The 13,087-nt window shown below is 53.8% G+C and overlaps 1 protein-coding gene across 10 annotated transcripts in view; it reads left to right on the top strand.

Moving 5' to 3' along the window:
- Positions 1-13,087, top strand: part of LOC138754277 (polyhomeotic-like protein 2) — a 227,968-nt gene that overhangs the window by 168,672 nt on the left and 46,209 nt on the right. For 9 of the 10 annotated variants that reach the window (XM_069918297.1, XM_069918296.1, XM_069918295.1 and 6 more), the window contains 3 exons: positions 9,568-9,645; positions 10,875-11,039; positions 12,221-12,373. In XM_069918297.1, the coding sequence (XP_069774398.1) occupies positions 9,568-9,645; positions 10,875-11,039; positions 12,221-12,373 (396 nt within the window). The remainder of the gene's footprint in view (positions 1-9,567; positions 9,646-10,874; positions 11,040-12,220; positions 12,374-13,087) is intronic. The other variant, XM_069918298.1, reaches the window with a different exon arrangement.

Genomic DNA, 13,087 nt, shown 5'->3' with positions numbered 1-13,087 from the left:
AACCCTGGTCCTGTACCCAGGTGATAGCCCACCGACAGCCCAACACCGCTGCTAAACCAAATGTGCTAGTTATATAAAAATAAATATAAAAGCATTAAAATGTAAAAGATCAATAAGTAAACAGAAACAGTGTTAAAAGGATGACTAAATAATCATACACTTGACACTGAGGAGAGTAATCTTACACTTCAGGATTCAATGATCAGTGGTCTCAGTTCCTATGGGTTGATTAGGGGAAGACACACAACCTTGTTGAGGACCAGAGGGACCTTGTGTACAAGTCAACAGATCACCAAAGAGAGCGTCACAGGGAAACGAGGTGTGGAGAAAGGATGGCTTGCCTTTAGCAGGGCCAAGATACAAGAGCTTGGGGGTTTTGCTCCAGGTTTATGAGGTGTTGGTGTAATGTGGAGCGTTCTCTGCAATTTGGTCCCCACACTGGAGGAAGGTGGTGAGAGTGCTGGGGAGGGGCAGAGAAGATTCTCCAGGAGGTTGTCTGAATCAGAAGGGTTCAGTCCCAAGGAGGGAGTGGAGAGGTAGGCTTTGCTTCCCAGGAGTGGAGGAGACTAGAGCAGACCTGGGGATGGTGTGCACAATGATGAGGGGCGTCGATAGGACAGATGGGAAAGGATGTTTCCTCGGAAGTTCTCTCTGACCACGGCGTGGAGGTTTAGGGTGAGAATGGGAGGATTAGGAATCTCTGAGGGCAAACTGTTCCCTTGGCAGAGAGGCGAGATATCAGGAGTTCCAGAGTTTGACCTCAAATTCACTTCCAGAAGATTTTGGCATCAAAATATCCCATCCTCCAAAATGTCCTTGTCTGTACATTTCACTGCACCCTGCCTGCTGCCCTCGCCCAGAAGGCGCACGGGGTACTGCAGAGGCTGGAGTCTGCTGGAGCATCAGGAATGGTTGGCATTTCTGGTCAGAACCCTTTGTCAAAGACTGAGTGCAGAGGGGAGAGAGCCAGTATAATGAGGGAGGGGTTGACTGGCTGGGAGGGGATTGGGGAACCAGGGAGAGGTGTGGGATGATGGACAGAGGCAGTTGTAGACAAAAGGGGTGGGAGGCAAGAGGAATGGAGGGGTCAGGTGGAGGTGACATGGGATGGAAGAGGGGGTGAGGAGGCTCCCAGTGCTATATGAAAGCTGTGAAAGACAGGTGGAGCCAAAGAGGGAGTGGGGGAAAAGAGGGACATTTGGGTGGCAGAGGGTGACAAAATCTGGGGGTGGGGAAGAATGGCAGCTCAGAAGAGAGAGGGGCCTGGTGACTTAAAACTGGAAATGTCAGAGTTCCTCCCCCAAGGCTACAAACCACCCAAGTGGAATAGGAGGAGATGTTCCTCTGCATTATGTGGGCCTCATTGTGGCAGCGAGAAGGCCCAGACTGACAGGTCAGTACGGCAATGAAAGGGGAGCTCGGGATGGTCAGTGTGGACAAAGTGAAGATCTGCTCTTGGTCTCACAGATGGAGATGGTGGGCAGCTAACACCCCAACAGTATGAGCTCTCCCTTTAGCAGAACATTCAAAAGGGCTTATTGGTTAATATTGACTGTGATGTTTTTGTTACTGCATGATAACAGGCCCTTCTACCCCACAAGTTGGGGCTGCCCCAATTAACCCACGCTTCTGGTACGTTTTGTTGGGTAGGAGGAAACCCATGCACACAGGAGAACATACCAACTCTTACAGGAAGGATCAGATTCGAACTCAGGTCATTGGCACTGTAATGACATTGTGCTAACCATCCTGCACTAATTGGATAATTGTCACTGAAGTTGAATGTGGACTCTCCGTCAGTCAAACTGCGAGAAGCTGGGGGACTTGTGCACCATGAGTCCATGGGGAAATATGGTTGGTCAACGTTTTGGGGGAACATGGACCATTTCCCTCCACGCCTGACCTACGAGTCCCCCAGCTTCTCATTGTTCACTCAAGGTCTCAGTATCTATACTTGCTGTGTTTCTTTGTCAATGTGGGTGAACTGAACCGGTCAGCTTGGAGAGCAGGCTTGTCCATAAAAATGCAAGTTGGGTGTGCGTACCTTGATTGGGCCCGCATTGTTGCTTTGACAGAGTTTAATTCAATGATCCCCTAAACCTAAAAGGCTCCAGAATTAAATTTACAAAAACAAATTAGACCTCTTGGAGACGGTAGGGGAGATTGACGCCTCAGTGGCAAGTGGTTTGTGTCCAGACTGCTATTCGACTGAATTTGTAAGTGGTGTTTGTTAGAGGGTCGGGGAGAATCCTGGAGAGAGGTGATTGGGTGGGCTTATTTAGCTGACCTCTCTGCAATCAGCCGAATCAGGTTTCCAGGAGGAAGAACAGACAATCGGAACCAGAGAAATGTAGCGAGAGTTTTGCCAGGGAGGTGACTGGAAGAGCTAATTTCCATGGGAGCTCTGTGGTCGGTGCAGTAATGGATGTCTTTCTGATAACTCAGGCCAGCTCCTCCCTGGACAAATGGTCAGACATTCCCTGTTTTGTTCTGAAATGGTGCTGGGCAGTGCTGGCCAGAGGTGCTCGTGATCTCTGCGGCAGGTTTGACCTGCAGTTTGAAACTGTCAGCAACGCACATCATGTCACTGACCAAACAGGCAAACTGTTGACCATGTCGATTTCATGTTTGTTTTTTAACTGGTCGATCATATCTGGGATGTTCATTGATGAAATGAGATCTTAATTGGTGATGATTGACAGGCAACAAAGTTCTTTACTTCTGTACCTCAGTTGTTAAACATCTCAGCATATGGAGAGCGATTTAAATTAAAGCAGCGGCAACTAATGATACTGATTAATTCAAGGAACTGTGTGAAATGGGGCTGAAATTAATTAGAGGTCAACAATGGAACTTCAGGTGCACAAAGCATTCACTGAAGAGATTTTACTGATGCACATGTAGCCTTGAACAAAAGGATTAAATGCATGCAGTCCAGAGGAACCATCCAAGCAGTTGTTGATCCCAGGCACCGCCCGTATAAACCACATGGGAGAACGATGCACATTGGAAAACGAGGGTGGGTCATTGTCCAGGCAAAGCCAATTTAGAACACTAAAGTCTGGGAGTGGAGTGTCTGGCCTCGGAGTAGAATTGATCTGTTTCTGTCACTTCCAGGAGCATTTATTGGTTGTAGATTGTGTCAGTTTTTCAGTTGTGTGAAAACTCTTGGATTATTGTGATACAAAGTGCTCGTTACATCGTGAGAAAATGAGCTTATTTACAGGTGAGGAGTGATAATCAGGCAGAATTAATTTTCCTTTTAACCTTCACAGAGGATGTCAAGTCACTGCAGCCAAGTTCCTCTTGACTTGAAGACGAGAACTGTGTCCTATTTATATTTGTTGTGACCTTGCTAATTGGGACATAGTTGTGTCGTATCTAAAATAAATCTGAATCTGGGACACTGTTATCGGGCGAGAGGCGTGACCTAGAATGGAAATTCCACTGTGAGTTTAAGATGACAATTTAATGATGGTGAATCTATGCCAGGGTTGCTGTCAGGATTCAAGAAATGGGGACCAGTTGTGAAGTTGATCTGCAAGTTGGCAAATGAGCTCAGAGTAATGTAATGCAATGCAGAGGCAGGCACTTTCAATTGCATTCACTCTGATTTGATCTGGAGCTTAAAAACACAGATTTTAGACTCCGATCAGTAACATGGGAACCCAAGTGTTAGGTTAGATGATGGAACAGTTGGTGAAAATGTCGGCGGAAATGTCAGCGGGACGTGCAGTGGAAATGTCAATGCAATGTGCAGTGGATGGGGCAGAAATCAATCAGTGGGATGGGTTGAAAAGTGTTTAATGGGAGAAATATTAAGAATAGGGATGATGATCTTGGAGCATGGATCAGTGCATGGAATTACGGTGTTATGGCCATTACAGAGACTTGGATAGTGTAAGGACGGGATTGGCTGGTATATATTCCGGGTTTAAGATGTGAGTATCACAGTTGCAGAAAGGAAGGACATAGTGGGGGGGGGGGGGGGGGGAAGTGTGGGTGGATGTTAGAATGATTACTACCTTGGGAATAGTCTATAGGCCCTTAAAGAGCCCTCAGGACACTGAGGAGCAGATAAGAGGCAGACTTTAGAATGGAGCAACAATAACAGGATTGAGGTTAAGGAACTTCCCTAATATTGACTTGCACCTCCTTACTGCAAAAGATTCAGATGGGGCTGAATTTGTCAGGTATGTCCAAGAAGGATTCCTGATACAGTATTTGGACCAGCCAACTAGAGGAGAGGCCGTACTGGATCTGGTACTGGGTAATGAACCTGGTCAGGTGACAGACCTCTCGGTGGGGGAGCATTTTGGAGACGGTGACCACAACTCTTTGAACTTTAGTATAGCTATGGACAAGGTTTGGAATAGTCAAAATGGAAAATTAGGGCTAATTATAATGGGATTAGGCAATGCACAGCAGAAATGTGGAGAATATTCAGGGACCACTTGCATGGGATTCTGGATAGGTTTGTCCCACTGAGACAGTGGAAGATAGTTGGGTAAAGGAGCCATGTTGACAAAAGAGGTGGAACGGTTCATCAAGAGGAAGTAGGAAGCAAAAGTGTAGAAGAGCCCATGAGAATTGTTTGATAGCCAGGAAGGAACTTGAGCAAAAACTCTGGAACTAGAAGGAGACACAAGGAGGGCTCGGCAAGTAGGATTCAGGAAAACCCTACGGACGTGAAGAACAGAAGGATAGCAAGGGTGAGGGGAGGACATGTACTGGAGGCTGAGGAAGTAGGGGAGGTCCTAAATAAATAATTTCCTTCACTGTTCACAGGGAGGACTTTGGTAAATGTGAGATCAGTGTAGAATTGGTAGATGTGCAAGAAGATGTTGGAGCGAAGAAGGAGAATGTGCTGGAACCTATTTAAAATATTCAGATTGAGAAGTCCCTGAGACTGGACAGGATGTATCCCGGGTCTCTGCAGGAAGCGAAGCGGAGAGGAGAGATTTACTGCCACATTGGCAATGATCTTTTGTGCCCTCCCTTGCCATAGGAGAGGTACCAAAGGATTGGAGAATGGAAAATGTTGCCCTTTGATCAGAAAAATAATGGGGAAAATCTTGGGAATTTTAAACCAGTGAGTCTTGTGTCAGTGGTGGGCAAACTATTAGAGAGGATTTTTAGGAACACGAATTATGAGCATTTGGAAAAGTATCGTCTTCTCAGGGATAGTCAATGTGTCTTTGTGAGGGGAAAGTCTTATTTATTGAGTTTTTTGAGAAGGTGACAAAAGAAACTGATGAAGGCAGGGCGGTGGATGTGGAATTCAGTCAGGTGTTTGACAGGGATTGCCATGATAGACTAATTCAGAAAGTCAAGAGGCAGGGGATCCATGAAACCTTGGCTGTGTGGATTCAGAATTGGCTTGCCTGCAGAAAGCAGAGGATGATCCGTAACCCCCCCCTGCCCTCCCCATCTCCATAACCCCCACTGCCCTCCCCATCTCCGTAACCCCCACTGCCCTCCCCATCTCCGTAACCCCCCCTGCCCTCCCCATCTCCATAACCCCCCTGCCCTCCCCATCTCCATAACCCCCCTGCCCTCCCCATCTCCGTAACCCCCTGCCCTCCCCATCTCTGTAACCCCCCCTGCCCTCCCCATCTCCGTTACCCCCTGCCCTCCCCATCTCCGTAACCCCCCTGCCCTCCCCATCTCCGTAACCCCCCTGCCCTCCCCATCTCCGTAACCCCCCTGCCCTCCCGATCTCCGTAACCCCCCTGCCCTCCCGATCTCCGTAACCCCCCTGCCCTCCCCATCTCCGTAACCCCCTGCCCTCCCCAGCTCCGTAACCCCATCCGCCCTCCCCAGCTCCGTAACCCCCGCCATCCCCAGCTCCGTTACCCCCCCGCCTTCCCCATCTCCGTAACCCCCCTGCCCTCCCCATCTCCGTAACTCCCCTGCCCTCCCCATCTCCGTAACTCCCCTGCCCTCCCCACCTCCATAACCCCCCTGCCCTCTCCAGCTCCGTAACCCCCCTGCCCTCTCCAGCTCTGTAACCCCCCCCTGCCCTCCCCAGCTCCGTAACCCCCTCCGCCCTCCCCAGCTCCGTTACCCCACCCGCCCTCCCCAGCTCCGTAACCCCCCTCGCCCTCCCCAGTTCCGTAACCCCCCCGCCCTCCCCAGCTCCGTAACCCCCCCCGCCCTCCCCAGCTCCGTAACCCCCCCGCCCTCCCCAGCTCCGTAACCCCCCCGCCCTCCCCAGCTCCGTAACCCCCCCGCCCTCCCCAGCTCCGTAACCCCCCCGCCCTCCCCAGCTCCGTAACCCCCCCGCCCTCCCCAGCTCCGTAACCCCCCTCGCCCTCCCCAGCTCCGTAACCCACCCGCCCTCCCCAGCTCCGTAACCTCCCCCCCCACCGCCAAACTCTGTCGCCTCCTCCCAGATCTCCAGCTATGTTTCATCACTCCATTGATGCCCATCAACTCTCAACGTCCCCCTCTAACGTGTCCATCCTTTATAACGTTTTCTTTGAACTGGTGACATGTGGCTGGATATTTCTGGGCAGGGGCTGAGCTAATGTCACCCTATGAGTCGTCTGAAGGGGCCTCTGTTTCACGCACTCTTCTTTGGAGATGTGATTAAGATTTCTTTCTCTGCATCTTTTGTCTGTGTCTCTGTTGCCTCTGTGGGGCTGCATGTTGTCACAGAGCCGGCTGCGGCAGATGGTTAACCGTGCTGGGAGGAGACATCTGTGGCTGTTCTCTGTAAACACTGCATCTTGGCACCTCAGCTTGACTACAGCGCAGGCTGGCAGCCGGATTGTAGTGAGTGCCCGTGCCCCGCTCTCTGACTGGCCGCATTACACAGCAATCCACCCTCTGCCCTCACCACTGTTCTCACCACAAGTTTGTTTTCCACTGAGCGGGCGGCTGATTGACAGCAGTCACTGAGCCTGTGGCGAGGGGGAATGAGGCTGCAGCCGCTGCCAGTCAAGACTGTGCCTGTGTCCGCTCGCTCAGGGCTTGTTGCTGCAGGAGCAGCTGGTGTTGTGGAGGCATTGCTAACCCAGCCCATTACCACTGACTGCTACTACGCGCCTTTCAGCAACCAACGTTTAACCCGTTGTCACACCACTCAGTATGTGTTCCCGCTCTCCTTGATGCGTGGTGTGAAGGGAGTTTCCCCATAAACAAGCTGAGTTTGTGTCCACTGGGACTACGTCATGGAGACGGGACAGAGCATCAATGGGACAGGCGGTGAGGATGAGGGTGGAGCTGAAGCCAGGGGTGTTGGAAATCAGGGGTCACCCACACACGACAGAGTTGAGGACAATCTTCTCTCTGAGCGGGGAATATTTTGGCAAAGAGGGTTAATGTCACCAAGAGGAGGGGGGCAATGGGGCAGGGCCAATGGGGGCAGGACTATTAGGGGTGGGGTTGGTCAGTGGGACCCTGGACAGTGAGGGCGGTTGGGACCCCGGGCTGTGAGGGCGGTTGGGACCCCGGGCTGTGAGGGCGGTTGGGACCCCGGGCTGTGAGGGCGGTTGGGACCCCGGGCTGTGAGGGCGGTTGGGACCCCGGGCTGCGAGGGCGGTTGGGACCCCGGGCTGCGAGGGCGGTTGGGGCCCCGGGCTGCGAGGGCGGTTGGGGCCCCGGGCTGCGAGGGCGGTTGGGACCCCGGGCTGCGAGGGCGGTTGGGGCCCCGGGCTGCGAGGGCGGTTGGGGCCCCGGGCTGCGAGGGCGGTTGGGGCCCCGGGCTGCGAGGGCGGTTGGGGCCCCGGGCTGCGAGGGCGGTTGGGGCCCCGGGCTGCGAGGGCGGTTGGGGCCCCGGGCTGCGAGGGCGGTTGGGGCCCCGGGCTGCGAGGGCGGTTGGGGCCCCGGGCTGCGAGGGCGGTTGGGGCCCCGGGCTGCGAGGGCGGTTGGGACCCCGGGCTGCGAGGGCGGTTGGGACCCCGGGCTGCGAGGGCGGTTGGGGCCCCGGGCTGCGAGGGCGGTTGGGGCCCCGGGCTGCGAGGGCGGTTGGGGCCCCGGGCTGCGAGGGCGGTTGGGGCCCCGGGCTGCGAGGGCGGTTGGGGCCCCGGGCTGCGAGGGCGGTTGGGGCCCCGGGCTGCGAGGGCGGTTGGGGCCCCGGGCTGCGAGGGCGGTTGGGGCCCCGGGCTGCGAGGGCGGTTGGGGCCCCGGGCTGCGAGGGCGGTTGGGGCCCCGGGCTGCGAGGGCGGTTGGGGCCCCGGGCTGCGAGGGCGGTTGGGGCCCCGGGCTGCGAGGGCGGTTGGGGCCCCGGGCTGCGAGGGCGGTTGGGGCCCCGGGCTGCGAGGGCGGTTGGGGCCCCGGGCTGCGAGGGCGGTTGGGACCCCGGGCAGTGAGGGGCAGTAAGTCAATGGGACCCTGGGCAGTGAGTATTTGGAGAGGGTGGGGTCCTGTTCCCCACTGCTGACACTGGAATGAGACTGGAAACTGGGTCTAGGTTTCCACAGCTGGTGTCGATTAGTGCAGTGCTCCCAGGAACGGATGGAGCTGTTTCCCTGTGGGATTTATGCTGGGCAGTCCGTGTGTACGGTGACATCTCTCAAGAGTAACGTGGGCACAAGCCACATCCTGAAGGCTATTTCTCCAGTCAACAAGATGTTATTTACACTTGCCTTTCATCCGTCCCTATGTCCCCCAGAATCCAGTGCCCTTCTGCTTCCTGCACCTCCCTGCCTCCCTTGGTAAGGTGCTGACTGCAGACCTAGAATTTTATCATTGTTTATTTAAAATTTAGAGCAGGCTATTCAGCCCATCTAGTGATGCTAGCTTGCTCCACATCAGCCTAGTTTGTATCAGGTTTAATTTGTTTGAAAGTTGAAGGGAGAGGAATGGGGAGGTGGGATGGGGTTAGAGGGTGGGTGGGTTTGGGAAGGAGTTACGGGGTTTGTGGAGAGGAAAGGAAGGGGTAGGGAGGGTGGGTTGGGGTTTAAGTTGTGGTGAGAATTGGAGGGAGGGGGATGGGGAGGTGGGATAGGATTTGAAGGAGGAGTGGAGGGGAGGGCAATGTGGATGTCATGTCCCCCAGCAGAACCTAAAGTGGTTTTGTCCAGGACGGTTTAAGTGTGGAGTTTGTGACAATGCTGGACATTGTCACTGCCACTGACCGCACCATTCACTGTTAACAGTGTTGGAGAGACACATGGGACTGCAGATGCTGGAACCTGGAGCAAGTCACGCTCTGCTGGAGAAATCAGCAGTTTGAGTAGTGTCGATGGAAGAAAACTAACGGTCCTGGACATGATGGGGTGGGGGGGGGGGGGGGGAGTGCCACCTGTATCTGGTGAGGGGGTGCTAAAATGGTAGCATTCTGTTTCTCCCACCAACAGCTGAGGTCCTCCTGCAGAAAGAATGGTACCTGTGAGCTGTTTCGGAGGCAGTGACCGTTTGCACTTCTAACCATCCCCCCTTCACTACATCCTTTGAACTTGTAACTGGGCAGCACACAGCCTCAGTACCATCATCGGCCAACAAGGGACTTGGGTTTGTCATTAGTCAGGGTGGGGAAGGTTGGTGCACAAGTCCCGGTGAACACCGGGGTCTGTGGTGGAGGGTGCCATTTACATTTCGCCTCCCTCTCGTGTTTTACAGGCTAGCTTAGCTGCAACAAGGCAGGGATCTTCACCAAATGGGAATGTGCCTCAGCAACCTGCTGCTTCGCAGACCACTGTGAGTACTGGCTATGTCCACAGGAGATAGGGGCAAGGCGCAATCCACGGTGGGGGGAGGGGTGAAAGGATCGGTGCTAATAGAGGCCCCTGCCCCAGCCAGGAGCATTGACGAGAGCGATCAGTGTCTGTGATGACCCACTGCAGGTTGCCAACCTTGCCTCTGTCGTATCCCTCAGGAATTGTGTTGCCGTGGATGGGACTGGGTCATGCCAGAGCTGTGCCACTTACCTGGCTTGGTGGGGCAGACATCCCGGCTGCTTTGTGTCCCAGACCGTTCAGTCCTCTACAGGAGGGTAGCTCCCTCTCATTGCTGTTATTACGGGTGACACAGCTGTACTCTGAGCAGCAGGATGGATCCACAAAGCAAGTGAAGCCCACTGCCAGGTGGGGTTCTGAGTCACAGACGAGATGTTAATCACTGCCTGGTGTGAAGGTACAAAACACCTCACACTGGAGCACGACCCTGTGACATGTGGAGGGAGGGGGTTCCAGTTTTCTCCTGTCAGGATTGGGCCTCCTGATGGCCCTGGATGTTGGACCTCCTGCAGACCAGTTTACTCTAGACACAGAGTGCAGATCCCATCACTTCTCCCTGGGGACATCCCCTGAGCCTGTCCTCATTGACATCCCAATTGTTTTAGTTGCTTCACCACTTCCCAGCCCCCTGGAAACTGCTTCTGAGGAGTGGTCAGGCTTCCTCAGGCTCAGCTTTTCCCCAGCTCAGTCTTATCTCACTCCTGAACTGAATTGCTCCCCACTGTCGTTGCCCAATGTGGACGACAGCTGACTGCATGATCACCCGCACAGCTCGTGGTGGTTAGAGAAGGACACAGCCAGCAACGTGCATGTCATAATAAATCGACACGCAAAATGATTTAGGGGTGGGTGGGGGAAGAGTGGATGTGGGAGAGGAAGGGTGAGTGAGGGAGAGTGGATATGGGAGAGGAAGGGTTGGGGGGGGGGAAGGGTACTCCTGGGGGAGGAAGAATGGGGGGAGGTGAGAGTAGGAGAGGGAGGATGGAATTAGAGAAGCAGGCTGGGGGAGAGGAGGAGAGAGAGGGTAGGAGTGGTGGGGGCCGGAGGTGGCGGTGGGAGGTACACACTGCTGTCTGTGGGGAAAGGGTTAAACACTGTGTTCACAGTGGTTGTTCTAGAGGCAGTGGTAGCTCTGCAGCGCGTTGTGTGTTTAAACCGTTAACTGTCAGCGTTCTGTTCCTTTTGATCCAGATTAACCTGGCCTCATCCCCTGCTGCGGCACAGTTAATCAGCCGTGCACAGAGTGTGAACTCCGCTGGAGCCACAGGCATCGCTCAGCAAGCTGTTCTGCTAGGGAACTCGAGCAGCTCTGGTCTGACTGCCAGTCAGGCACAGATGTACCTTCGGGCACAGATGGTAAGTTGGTGCTCACCACTACAAGTGATCAGTTCGTGGAATGATGGCAAAGGTGTATCTGCCTAAAGGGCAACAGGCAACCCTAGTGGTGATTAATCACAGTACCTGCCTGCCACACGCTTTGCTTCCTTTGTAGATTAATTTATCCACACTGACTTCAATGTCTCTCCATAACCTTTGATCCCTTTTGATCATCCTTTGGGGAACCAATTATTATTCTTCCGCTGCGCCTCCAGCTTGGGGCATTTGTTTCCTCCCTGGACGGCCAAACTTCCATTCCAATCGGCATGGTGCAATGAATCCAATCTGCACAGGATATTCCTTGAGGGGCTAATCGGAACAGGGAGGTCATTGGGGAGTTGCCTTGAGAGAGACGTGGCCTTTTTCAATTCAGTTATTTCATCAATAATGGGGCATAATTGGTTAACTATTAGGCAACTTGTTTAGTTGGACAACTCAAGTTGGCAGCAGATAATCAGAACAGGTTATTTATAACATGTAACAGCTCGAAGGCAGTTGATAACAAGCACTCTTGGAATTGTAATGCACACGTGCCCAGATACACACCCACACATGTTAAAACAAATGTATACATGCACATTAACGTGAACACACACCTGTTATCACATGCATGTTAATGCACTCACACATACTAACACACGCACGTGCATTAACACACACACACTCCCTCTAACTTCCAGCGTGCTGCATAGTTACACACATGTGCCAATCACAAATAGTTTCCTTGTTTGTAGACGTGTACACTGAAACACAGGCACATGCACTGAGGAACTGGCGTGTGCACGTGGAGATGTGCAGTCACATGCAGAGAGAGAAACTCTGAGGTGAGGCCTCCGTGAGCTCCTCTGCACCCACCTCATGTGTGGGAGCGGATAGTCGAGAGGGGCCAATCCCCCATCATCAGGGAGAATGTAATTAAGCCAGACAATTGCATGAAGAAACAATGATTGTTTGACAGAGTAGTTAGTGATTTTCATTGACCCCACCCACTTCCCAGCCCCGGTCACGACCGGACTCTGGCAGGCCCTGGAGCCCAGTACATGCCTGCTGACCACTGTATCCCTGCTGAGATGCGTTAGCCACCCCACCGGACCTGTGTGCTGTTTTGCTGAGGTACCTTTTGATAAGGTAAAAGGCAACACGTTTCATGTAATTTTCAGGCACAACAAAGTAACCTTGTGCAAGTAGCTAGGACCCTAGGACGTGCTGTTCCTTTGTCCCCCCAGCTCATCTTCACGCCCACTGCCACCGTGGCTGCCGTGCAACCAGAGGTCACCGTGTCTTCAGGCAACCAGCAGTCGGCCGTCTCACAGGTCAGTTCTCAGTCGTACCCCTGTACCGCAGGGCTCTGGTCTGCTGCATCATCCTTAGCTTCGTGGGAATGGGTGGGCAGCATCGGGGCTGTGGATGTCGGAAAAAAACCCTCCCTTCAATGTCGTGCCTGCCCATCACCTCCCTGGCACTGGTCTTCAATATACAGCGCTGTTGTCAAGATCCTGCCCCAATCCATGGAGACGTGCAGTCAGGGTCTTTCAATGTGTTCAAGAGTGCTGCTCGCTGGAGTTTGGCGAGCATGTGGCAGGCTCTGTGAAGTTGACTGCACAGTAGACATGGGGTGTATGGATTGTGGTAGCCATCTACCCCACATCTGTTGTCTCTTCCTCGAGCGCCTGCCGTCTCCCCCTCCGCGCACCTGCCATCTCTCCCCCCCCCCCCCCCGCGCATGCCATCGCTTTCCGCCCCCCCCCCACCCCCCCCCACACACAGATCACCAGGATTATGCCTTGGCTGAGGGAGTACAGAGGTTGGGGTTGGTGTGGAGGTGGCTGTGGGGAATGAGCTAATTGGGCAGGGGTTTGTGGAAACATTTCCCCTTCCCTCAGCAACTCAACCATTATACACTGTCAGGACGGTGCAGTGTGTGTCGCGGTTCGCCCATCGATATTGCAGCACCAGCCCCATGAACATGTCACTTCGTGAGGATCCGTGTTCACCAGCCCCGTGAGCGTGTCACTGTGTGAGGATCC

The sequence above is a fragment of the Narcine bancroftii genome, chromosome 2 (assembly GCF_036971445.1).
Source record: "Narcine bancroftii isolate sNarBan1 chromosome 2, sNarBan1.hap1, whole genome shotgun sequence".
NCBI lineage: Eukaryota > Metazoa > Chordata > Chondrichthyes > Torpediniformes > Narcinidae > Narcine > Narcine bancroftii.
This window is presented reverse-complemented; position numbering and strand designations above follow the sequence as displayed.